This window comes from Aptenodytes forsteri, unplaced genomic scaffold, assembly GCF_000699145.1.
Source record: "Aptenodytes forsteri isolate BGI_AS27 unplaced genomic scaffold, ASM69914v1 Scaffold80, whole genome shotgun sequence".
NCBI lineage: Eukaryota > Metazoa > Chordata > Aves > Sphenisciformes > Spheniscidae > Aptenodytes > Aptenodytes forsteri.
Genome location: NW_008795026.1, coordinates 3099231 through 3111630, shown reverse-complemented (window position 1 = coordinate 3111630; position 12400 = coordinate 3099231). Strand labels below are relative to the sequence as shown.

General features: G+C 43.1%; 1 protein-coding gene across 1 annotated transcript in view; it reads left to right on the top strand.

The window, feature by feature from the left end:
• Positions 1-12400, top strand: part of OBSCN (obscurin, cytoskeletal calmodulin and titin-interacting RhoGEF) — a 214003-nt gene that overhangs the window by 147033 nt on the left and 54570 nt on the right. The window contains 9 exon segments of the mRNA XM_019471183.1: positions 824-963; positions 1669-1869; positions 2203-2285; positions 3053-3226; positions 4851-5010; positions 6320-6436; positions 8189-8353; positions 9689-9847; positions 11136-11313. Of these exon segments, the coding sequence (XP_019326728.1) occupies positions 824-963; positions 1669-1869; positions 2203-2285; positions 3053-3226; positions 4851-5010; positions 6320-6436; positions 8189-8353; positions 9689-9847; positions 11136-11313 (1377 nt within the window).

Here is a 12400-nt window from a genome sequence, read left to right as displayed (position 1 = left end):
TGTTGAACCTCATACAATTGGTCTGGGCCCATCGATCCAGCCTGTCCAGGTCCCGCTGCAGAGCCTTCCTGCCCTCGAGCAGATCAACACTCCCGCCCAAATAAGCATATGAACATTTGTAAATGCTTAGGACTAAGAATTTTTAGCAATTTTAGTCCATCCAAACTGCATGTCTTAGTCTACAGTTTTGAACGAGAAAGCAAGCTATTACAGTGAACTAAGATGGCTAGTGTCCATTTTATGCATACAGTGTTTATTTAAAGAAGCAGGAGTAACTGTAAGCTTTAGAGTGGAGGGCAAGTTGTAAAAATTGAAGCATATTATTTTGAACATCTTAGGTATTTCGAGTTCCTCAGATATTCATCACTCCTGAGTCTGAAAGCAACCCTGTTTTGAAGATGTCCCACATCTTCAAGTTTTAGCTCACAATGGGATTTTAAAATCAAGTTGAGGCTGAAAACTGTGTGCACAGCTGTGCAGTAATCCAATGGTTCATTGGATTAGATGAAAAATCCTGGTTTGTGTTTCATATACTGATTATCCTGTAGTAAAATTTTATCTTGAAGCAAAAATAGAGGCATTACTACTCCTACAAATATTCTTGCAGTGCAGTGGCAATACCTGCAGTAGGCATGCAACCTCACGTACTAAAACGTCCCAACTATTTATTTAATCCTAAATATCAATAGGAGATCACACTAAATACTACAGATGCTCTTCCTAGGGAATATTTGGTTTTATGAAATTGAAAGTTATTATAGATTTGGTTCATGTTCAAATTGGAGATCGTTATTTCACACTTTGCTGTTGCTCTGCTTTTTAGCTACACTTCGAGTGCCAGGTGCAGAAAGTGATGATGAATCAAAAACTCCCTCTGCATCTCCTCGCCATGGACGATCCAGACCTTCATCCATTGCTCAGGAGTCCTCCTCCGAATCTGAAGATGGGGATTCCAGAGGAGAGGTATGATATCTTTATGGACAAGTTTGATACAAGGAGAAAACTTTACTTAGAACAACCAATCTCCTATGATTTAAGTATCGCCATCTCCTTTAGGGATGTACTTCAATTTAGTAGGTATATTTAGTAGTTAAATATTGGGTCTGTGATACGGAGCACAGAGAATCAAATTCTGATGCTTACTGTGTGATCTTGAACAAGTTGTTCAAGACAACATGGTCAAAACATATCCATTATTGGGCACCTTTTGCTTTCATGGCTGAGCTTCAGAAAGTCAGAGTTTGATTTTCTGTGGCCTTGGATGGAGTTGGTCAGAAGAACTTTGTTGAGAAGTTCTTCATGAGAAAAATGAGAATTTTCTGAAAATTAGAAGTCTTTTGGGTGTTCATTTCAAACACTTCCAAAAAAAAGAAATTAAAACTTTGGAAATGTTATCCTATTTTGACATTTTCAGGACCACTGTTTGTTTTGCCTTGGGAGAAAAATCCACTGTTTCATGGTGTAAATCCAAAACACCTCATAGAGTTTTGAAAATATGGCCTGAGCCTCCTAGAGATTTAGCCTTCCACTTGCAAAAAGCAAAGTGATTCTCTCTGCTGTACAAGGGCTGGAGAATAAAACATTAAACACAGATAAGCACTTATCTTCTGCTAGTGTTACTGTATTCTATTTTCAGAGCACAAAATAACTGTCGTTTCATGCCTGCAGATCTTTGACGTCTACATGGTCACGGCTGACTATGTGCCCGCTGCGCCTGACAGGGAGACCATCACTTTGAAGGAAGGCCAATATGTGGAAGTCCTTGATTCAGCTCATCCTCTGAAATGGCTGGTCAGGACTAAACCCACAAAATCTAGCCCCTCTCGACAGGGTTGGGTATCTCCAGCTTATCTGGACAAGAAATTAAAGGTGACTGATCACGCTGTGTTTATTTTTCATGTAAAATTACTTGCTCCTGTTGCAGTTTAGAGCCATCCCTTTTGCAAGGAGTGATGGATGAGGAGGTTGTTGGAGTCTGTAACATGATTGGGCTTTTTCATGTTTTGACTAGACAATATTTCTGTATGTGTGCAGGGGTGCCTGGCTTTGAAAGACCTAATCACCCTCCAGCAAAAAAGAAATTTCACACTGGTTTAGGAATTGTTGAAAGGGACTGTGAACACAGGAGGGGTATTCTTCAGTGAGCATTGATAACAGCATGTTAACTTAAAAGAATAATGTTTCTTTTCTCTTGTATTTTAGTTGTCACCAGAATGGGGAACAACAGAAGCTCCCGAGTTCCCTGGAGAGTTTGTTTCTGAAGATGAATATAAAAGGAAGCTAAGGTGAGCTCACGTCATTTGGTATTTGCACCTTTGAGTTTTCCTGCCTTTTGAACTAACATGAATGTTGGCATCTAGCTCCCTCCTGTCAGAGTCACTGTTTATGTTCTGCTGAGTCCTGCCACCTCCACTTTCCCAGAATCAAGCAAACCTTTGATTCTTTCAGACTTGTAATTTGTGATCTTTCATTGGGTTTTGCCGTTGATTTCAGCCTAGGAAAATTCCCGGCAATCTAAACCATATTGGATGACTTGAAAGGAGGGGTTTACATGATGTAATTCTGGAAGCTCTCTGATTTCACAAAATCCTGAACTACAGTACCTCTGTCCTTTGGGGTGCCCTATATCTGAGGATGATGTCTAAAGAGGGAGTGAAAGCACTCAACCTTGTGTTACTCCCTTGCAGTGCAGCACACTACTGAGTGTGCTCTCATGGAGATATTTGATTTCTTGATTGCATAAAGTGGCATTGAAGTTGTTACTGTGTGCTTTACATAGATCCTTTTGTTGCTCACGCTCTCTTTTATCTGCCCTAACAGTAGATGTCTGTAAGGTAGAGGTAGGTGTCACTCCATGAGCAGGGTGTCTAAGTTCCTCTTATGGTCAGAGGGGATCTAGTCAACACACCCCAAGGAGTGTGTTCCTCTGATCATATGTCTCTACTTTAGAGCCTAAAAGTCTCTCAGCATGTCAAGGTGTTGTGGTTTAACCACAAGGATAATTGTGATGATTTTTCTGTGATTTCTTTTTGCCTATTTGTCTTCCCTTCAGTGTTCTTATTCAAGAGCTGTTGACCTCAGAAGAGGATTACGTTCAAGATCTACAGTTTCTCCAGACTCATCACCTTAAGTACACTGAGACCTGTCCCAATGTCCCAGGAGCTGTCGCCAGCCAGAAATCCACCATCTTCAGAAATATTGATGGCATAGCTCGCTTCCATTCCAGGTGGGCATTCCCACGTGCCTTCATCTGAGACCAAAAAGTGGCTCGCATACCCATTACTGTGAAGGATGTGGAGCGCCGGCAGTGCTGAGGTGCAAGGGAATTGATGGTCCTTTTGCGATGATAGATGATGGTATAGCTTAAGTCAGAGCACAGGGTTGGGACTCACATAATACCCTTCAAAGCTTCATATGTCCAGCTTATTTCTTACCCTTTTAAGTGAATTTAATTGAGAAACGGTGAATTTTACTGTGAAGGATGTGGAGCGCCGGCAGTGCTGAGGTGCAAGGGAATTGATGGTCCTTTTGCGATGATAGATGATGGTATAGCTTAAGTCAGAGCACAGGGTTGGGACTCACATAATACCCTTCAAAGCTTCATATGTCCAGCTTATTTCTTACCCTTTTAAGTGAATTTAATTGAGAAACAGTGAATTATAAAAAGGCAGCATGGTCTTACAGGCATTTCAGTGGTGTCTTCATAGAGACACACATTCACCTAAAGCTGGTGCCAGCGTCCATGCATTCAAACCACATCCAGCCGTAGCAGGCTGCCCAGGTACAACGCCGTGGCACGATGCCTCTGCCTACTCCAAGAGAGGATTTACTGCAGATCTGCTGTTCACAAAGTGACTTCCCAAGGTCCAGGCTGAAATACTTTTACTTGCCAGGAAGAAGAGGTGTCGTACAATGTCTTACATGCCTTAGGCTTTCCGTTGCTAAGGGGCTTCCTTTTGCACCTTGATACCCTTGCTCTCATGGGAAGTGGTCGTTCTCATAGGAAGTCCCTGCCAACAGCATGAGAATCACCCTTTCTTCCCCGTTTTCCTATCCTGTGGTCCTAACTTTTGGGTTACCTTGGGGGAGGGGGTCAATAATATGCACGCACAAAGCTTAACAACCAGTGAGCATGCAGCATCTTCCCTGATCAACGTGTGCTCCGATCGGTGCCAGCAGCATCGTAAGCAGGAGCAACCAATACAGAGTTTGAGCAGGTTGCGATGAAAAGTATATAGTTACTCTGGGGAAAGCATTATGGGGGGGCACCGCTTCTGCAATGGGGAGGACGCTTTGTGGGACATCCGGAACTTCTCCTGGCTGGGCCACAGAATAGATTTCCCTTCTCTTTCCTCCCTCTCTCTCTCTTTTCTCTCCCTCTCCTTTTGTTTTTCCCCAAAAGTAACTTCAACTGCGAGAGGTGATGCACGTCATCAGCTACCGACACTGCTCAAAATCTTTGTGCATGTGAACCTGTCTCAACATCCTTTGTGAAACAGAACGTGGATCACTGTCTTCACTCATGTGGATGGCTCATTGATCCTTAAACTGAGGCATAAGGATCTGGGCAGGGGTTAACTTCCCAACTTGGGCTAAGCCCTTGAAAGTTATCCCTGCCTTCCTTGCAGGGCATTTCATACATTCAAGCTAAGAGGGACAGCATCATGCTGGATGAAGAGGCATTGAGAAGTTTAATGTTAATGTGGCAACATCCCTCATTTCCCCCAGTCATGTCCTTTAATCTGTGTTAACCTGAAATTGCCTGATTTAAAAGTCTGGCTGCTGGGGCTGTGTTCTAGCCTCATTCCGTCACCTTCTCCTCAGATGTCCTTTTTGATTTGTCTCCACAGTGTCTTCCTCCGAGGCTTGCAGAAATGTGACACTGATGATGACGTGGCCATGTGCTTTATCAAGCATGAAGCAGAGTTTAATAAGTACATTCAGTACCTGGTGGGGAGAGTACAGGCTGAGTCGATTGTTGTCAGCAAAGCTGTCCAGGATTTCTACAAGGTAAAACAGTAGCCAAAGTACCTGCTGAACATGCACCCTGTAACCTATTGCATCAAGAAATGTAGTAATTAATCACAAATGAGATCCTGAAAAGGATTATTAAATATTTTTTGTGGGAAATCATTACTAAATATAATAATTTTGTATTCACTCTCTAGCTCTTCCTGGTCAATACAATCAATATGGGAACACGTTTACATACGCTTATGCATTTATAAATATTATAAAGATCATACAGATATGAACGTGGCTGTGATTATGTAACTGTAATTAAGGGACGTTTTAAGGGCCACCGCATTATAAGACCAAGCGAACTCACATAAAATATTAGTATAGATAAGGAAATCCTGTTTCTCCTCTCCAGCTGGTCAGGATTGAAGTTCACTAGTGAAAACACACACACAACACTCCAGATTCATGAGCACATGCATGTTCGTGGATCCCTTGAGTAGCAACACGGCTCCTCTGTCCATCCAATACCCCTGCCCAGATCCTGAGCACTTTTACCCTCTCCTTGAGCCTTCTACTCGCCAGCTAGTCCAGCCTGATGCTCGCTAGAAAACAAATGCACATGTTCACGCTCACCCCACATTCACAGATCCCTCAAATTATCAGCACAAGCTCTCAGCCTCCCTAGTAACCATGCCTGGATCCTGGATCTCCTACTTGCAGCCAGCCCAGCTTGAAGTTTGCTGGTGAATTGCACACAGTTGCACCCACGTGCACCAGGTCAGTGGAAAGGATAAACATCCAGCTCAGTGGCCGATGCCCCAGCACACGGACCCTGTGACCTGCGCTTCCCACTCCAGGTGCCGGTGCAGACACCCTCACTTGCTCCGGTTGCTGGCACTGCAAACACACGGCCCGCTCTCGACCGAGGTCTGGTACCAGTTGCTGGCACTGAGTTCACTCACCCCCCCCGACAGCAGCGCTGATCTTTCCCGTCACACCATCTGGTCCTGCAAGGCCATGAATTCCCCCACCCCCCCCCCCGACAGCGCTGATCTTTCCCGTCACACCATCTGGTCCTGCAAGCTTTGGGTCACATTTCCCCAGCACCAGTCCTGCACTGGAAAAGCAGACAAATTCAGCATTTCAGACATCTTGCAGTCTAAAATGATAACTAGCTGATAAAGGATGGGGGAGGGTTACAGACGTCCAAAATATGCGGTAGTAAGGTCGGGTAGAGCTATCCAGTTTTGGCTGAGTTAGGCCTATGAACCAGCATCATATGAGCATTTTCCAGGGAGTAATCTTTTCAATTGTTCTTTATAACAACCTTTCCTCATTCTTCCATGTATTTTTTCAGAGATACACAGATGAAATCTTAACTAATGAAGTTCCTTCACAACCACTTATCCCACCACTGCAGCACTACCTGGAAAAACCCATAAACAGGATCCAGCAGTACCAGACTATCATCAAGGTGAAAAGCTTGTGTTATATCCTTGTATCTGATAGGTTTATGTTCTGCTTTGTGCAGCTTGTGTAGAAAACTATTTTATTTTTATTTCATATTTCTTGGCTTTCTTCTGATGCAACTACAATTGAAAGCTGCTTAAGACAGACAGACAGAAATCATCACCAGCGATGGTGCTCTCTAAATAGTTTTTTAAATGTTAATACAGGTAGAGGTTCACAGTCTCCAACCCCATAAAGTTCAGCAAGATTTATCTTGAATGATCTTTAAATATATGCATACACATATAAAAAAATATGCTTATTTGCATATATATGAATACATGTATGTATATATCCATGACAAGTATGAATTTGCTTCACACTCAGCAACCGGTATGTTATAAAAATAAGCAATTCCCAATGTGTAAGAAATTATTTACCAGTTTCTTTCCTTGTGTTTTATACTGACATTATAGTAAGATGAAATTTTTGTTTTCTGAAAAGCTTTGCCTCATTCTGCCATCCAGAAATGTTTCATCTTTCAAGTTTTCATCTGTCCTACTATGTCAGGTTCTAGCCCAGACCACAAATCAAAGTTTCAAAGTAGCATTTTTTAATGGTATTTTTCATGGGAAATAGCACAAGGATAGTCAGAAAGAAGACTGCCAAAATATTTCTGTATTCTAGCATTACAGAGGTGAGCAGTTTAAAGAGTTTGAAGAAGGTTCAAATTAACTTTCTAATTTTGAACACCTGCCTCCACACAAACACCAAAGTTTTAAAGGGTCTCTTGGAAGAGAGAGTGAGCGTGCCTTCATTACTAAAAGAGAGGAACAGGAACAAATGTGGAAGAAAAGGATAACTGCCATTTCATTTTTTTTCCCATCCTCTCGTTTTTAATCTAACAGCGACTCTTAGTTTAGCACTGCCACATGAATTGCTTGCCTCGTGATATCATCAGGGTAAGCACGAGAGAAATGCAATGGATACATTTAGGATTGCTTTGGGTTTTTTTGGTTTTCAATCACCAAAGCATACCTGGTATTTGCTTCAACTTTGTCTTTGTTTATGTCCTGGTTTCAGCAGAGATAGAGTTAATTTCCTTCCTAGTAGCTGGTACAGTGCTGTGTTTTGGATTTAGGATGAGAACAACGTTGATAACACACCGATGTTTTAGCTGTTGCTGAGCAGTGCTTACACTAGCCAAGGACTTTTCAGCTTCCCATGCTCTACTGACTGAGAAGGCTGGAGGTGCACAAGAAGCTGGGAGGGGGCACAGCCAAACTGGCCAAAGGGACATTCCATACCATGTGAGGGCATCGTTTGGCGGGTGGTGAGCAATTGCACTGTGCATCACTTGCTTTGTGTATTATTACTATTATCATATTATTATTATCATAATTTTATTTCAATTATTAAACTGTTTTTATCTCAACCCACGAGTTTTTCTCACTTGTGCTCTTCCAATTCTCTCCCCCACCCCACCGGGGGCGGGGGGGAGAGTGAGCAATGCGTGGTGCTCAGCTGCTGACTGAGGTTAAACCACGACAGTTTAATACCACTTGATGTAAGGAAAAGTCAGACTGGCTAGTCAGTGAGGCTGCAGAATGGGTAGGAAAGAGGAGACTTTAGTAGCTAAGCAGCACATGGTGAAAGAACGGGGTAAAAGTTGCTCAGATGAAAGAGCCGGAACAGATATTGAAAAACTCTTCGGCTATCAAGGAAATTTTTTTTTTTTTCCTGACTGCCCAGTAACGTTTTCTTCATTTATCTACAGGAATTAATCCGAAACAAAGCAAGAAATAGCCAAAACTGCACTTTGCTGGAGCAGGCTTATGCCGTTGTGTCTGCACTCACCCGAAGAGCAGAAAACAACCTCCATGTCTCACTCATTGAGAATTATCCGGGGACCTTGGAAAGCCTTGGCGAACCCATCCGACAGGTAACTGGAATTTCTCAGTCAGTGTTAGTGCTGTGCATGCCCTCACTAGTTTCTAAGCAGCCTTAGGTCCTACAAGAAGCTCCTTTAGAAATCACATCTGAAAGAGTGTATTTGCTTATTGCCTGTCTTACTGTTCAGAAAGATGGGTCTCCTGGCTTGATTAAGGTTTGACGCACCAGAGCATAGACGCTTATGGAGCAGTTCACACATAATGTAGTTATTTGCCTTTCCAGCCTGCTCATCAAACAGGAACAGATTTGTTCTGGGCCCCGCCATGATTTTAAAGCATTTTATTTTTTCCTCTTCCTCTCTTATTATTGGCAAGCTACACGGGTCAGCTCCTGAAATTACTGGCATGAGTGGATTTTCCTGTTGATTCCTCAAGGGTTAGAAGCTCACTGGGCCTTTTCAATCTACGTGCTTTCTTTTGACACTGTTCTTTCGAAGATCCTAGGTTGCTGGGATGTCGGTACAAGGTAGCATAGTATACGTTGCATATGCTCTATGTGAAAACACTAGATCAATTTATGGATGTTCTCCCACGGCTGTTCATGTATCTTCAAAAGACCTGTGTGCTTCTCCAGGTCTCTTTCATGAAACAGATGTGTGTTTTAGGAGCACAGAGGAAAGGTGACCCAGCTACTGGGTAAGACACCCTTACTCAAATTCCTGCTTCTTTGTAGACTTACTGTGTCATGCTGGGCGAGTCATTTACTCTGCCTGTTTGTATCCTGTGTCTTCCACGGGAATCACAGTGTATTGCTGAGTGGAGTTTTTAGGCTAAACTACAGTGATAGTGAGACACTCTGGCGGGGATCCATCTATCCACATTTAGACATCTGAAAAAAAAGAGCCCAGTGAGTCACACCCCAAGAGCGCTTACTTCTCCCTAACGATGCCAAGGGGGACCCCATGTCACTAACTGAGCTCTATGTGTCTGAAGGTACGTGAACTGAATGTCCTGCTCTGGTGAAGGAGACCAACTGAGCATATAAAGTGTCTGCATAACACACATAATATATTTTTCCATTATCATTAGTACTAGTGGAGTGTGCCTACTTGACATGAGCTCTGTATTTTTCTGGCAACGAAGAACATCATTTAAAGGTCAAAGTAATGACAACCGCTGTGTGCACCCCTGTTGGTGTTGTCAGTCTGATGCATCACCTTTAGCATTAGAAACAATCTGCTGTGCTGTAATAAACCAGACACGCATAAAGTGACGATGTAACAGTAAACATTTGTTATGTGTCCACTGAAAAATGATGGTGAGACATCATTGTGGTAATTATTCCGGAGTTATCACTATGTGTTCTTCCTTCTTTTTCCTATCAGGGCCACTTCATCGTGTGGGAAGGAGCTCCAGGAGCCAGAATGGCATGGAAAGGACACAAAAGACATGTCTTCCTCTTCAAAAATTATCTTGTGATTTGCAAACCAAAGCGAGACACAAAGACGGACACCTACAGTTACATCTTCAAGAACATCATGAAGGTCTGATCATTATATCCTCACGTAGAGCATTTCTCTGTCATTGAGAACTTCATGTGTATATCCAGCTTCTGGTCATCTAAATGGGACATTTCACTAATCCTTTTGAGCTATTCCTTTGTTTCCGAAAGTTTTTGAAGCACAAGTAGAATCTGTGTCTATCCCAAAATCTCTGCTAAACCTGTCAGAAACATGTCAGAAACCATCAGAAGCATGGGTGGATTTTTACAGTGCAGCAATGAGATCACATGTACAAGTGTTTATTCATCTCTGTTAGCTCACTGAGTTAACTGCAGAAGTACGTGATATTTTGCTGTCTATAGTATTTGCTAGCATTTGTAGATCTTTGGTTTTGGCAGTCTGCAGTGTTGGTGTTAAATTGGAGGAAATGCTGGTTTAGTCATATGCTACATTCCCAGTGGTTCTCTCTGCTGGTTATGGCCTTTCCTGACACCAATTCCTGTTTAAAAATGAAAAAAAATTCAGAGGATTTGACCAGCTCATCTTCAGACATTCAGGGCTCAGGTTAAAACTGCAAGAAACTGCAGAAAGAGTTTTCCCAAGGCAGTAGATGTTCAACTCCAGTAAAAAAACCAACCAAACAAACAAAAAAGCCATGGAGTTCTTGACCAAGCCCAGTCAGGGCCTTCTGAAAGTTTTTATCTCTGTCCTTGTTGGCACTGACAGGAAGATTTTACTTTCCAAGGAAAAAAAAAAAGGATGCTTTGTCCGGAGGGTGCCCGCTCTGTAATTTCTTTTCACATAGTCCCTAATTGTGCTGTTCCTGGACCCAACAGTGCTGCGCTGTAGGGTTGGTGTGTCCCACCCTGGGATACCCTTTAATGCTGGATGTTATTTTCCTGAAATGTGATAATTACTCCCAGGAAAATGTCTGTTTGGCAACCAGAAAGTCAGGTATACCAGGGAAAGGATTGCAAAGTGACCCTGATTGCCGTTCAGCCAAAACCACGTTGCATTGCTCATGCAGTCTGAAAAATCTTTAAAAGTGGTGTAAATTATCCCTCTTGCTGTTGAAGCATAGCTTTAATGGGAATGGCACAACTCGTGTCCACTGAAGAGGGTACACGCTGGTAGCAGGAGACTTGCTGGTGTTTAATAGTTGTTTCCATTTCAAACCTTGACTGAAGATGGTTCTGGTTCAGAAAGGCTAGGTCCAGATCTGAACTGTCCTAAACTCTGGGATTTCAGTTGTGGGAAAGGTTCTGGCTGAAATTCGGCCCTAAGAACGCAGGATGTGTGTTGACTTTCTTGTCCTCCTTCTGTCACGCAGCTGAACAGCATAGATGTGAACGACCTTGTGGAAGGGGATGACCGGGCGTTTGAGATCTGGCACGAACGGGAAGACTTGGTCCGCAAGTACCTCCTTCAGGCACGTACAGTGAATATCAAGAACTCCTGGGTGAAGGAGATCTGTGGCATACAGCAGCGGATCAGCGAGCCTGTCTGGAGTGAGTATGGCCCGAGATAGCCCAAACCTCCTAGTTTTTTCTTGGGTGGTCTCCCTGATTCAGGAAGGAGATTAACAAAAGAGGGAGAGAAACCATCTAGGGTCATTTGCCACCTCTTAAACTCAACTAGGGTTAGAGGTTTTCCTTTAATGACATCACAGACTGCTGTAAATAACAAGTCACGTGACTTGACAGCACGCGGTAAGCTTTAACTGGGATGATTATAGCAGTGTTATGTCCTCCACCTGAGCTGGGGAAGGCACGTTTATCAGGATGGGACAGTGGTGTTTGACTCTCTCCATTTACCATCAAGGGAGCCAAGACTGTATATCACTGAAGTGATTAAGTTTACGTGATGGAGGTCCCACAGGACCCGTATAGGTTTTTAGGCAATAGCAGAGCAGATGAGCAGCTTTCTGATTATTCTTCAATGTCTGTAACCCAACCCAGGCTGATGAGCTGAGAAGAGCTGGCTATCCCTGGCCGTTTCAGCTGATGTGGGTTGCCTTTGATGGAGCATCAGAGTCAGAGACTGAAGTGGTCGCACAGTTCCCTGTCTTCATATTCATACATTTTTGTCAATAAGCAGAGGATGTTGTTTTCCAGCAAAATAGCCCAGAAATGTGTGTCACTGGAGAAGGGAAACACGTTATTGAAACTTCTAAAATGCAAACTGCAGAGCTGGCACTAGAGATGCATTTGATCTGGCAGGGATTGCAGAAGGGTAGATGACCGCAGAATTTGGTGACAAAGGCCCTGGCCCACTGCCTGAAGAGCATCAGACTCCAGTGGGAAAAGTAGTCTCACGACCTGACCCAGAGTCCTACTCATACCAGTATAAGGCCCGCTGTGACTTTGTTGGGTACCGAATCCTCCACTCGACTTCTGGCTTACATTGCTGTATCTGAGCACATGGGTTTGCTTTGGATTTTTCTCTTGTCATTCAGGCTGCTTCGTTCTCACTGTCATTTGAGATTCCATCAATTTTCTATCCACAGAATTTATCAGCAGGGATATTAGATCTTTACTGTCCAGGTATAAGCTAGAAATGGTGTCCTTTACAGCATAAGGAAATTTGGCATCTTAA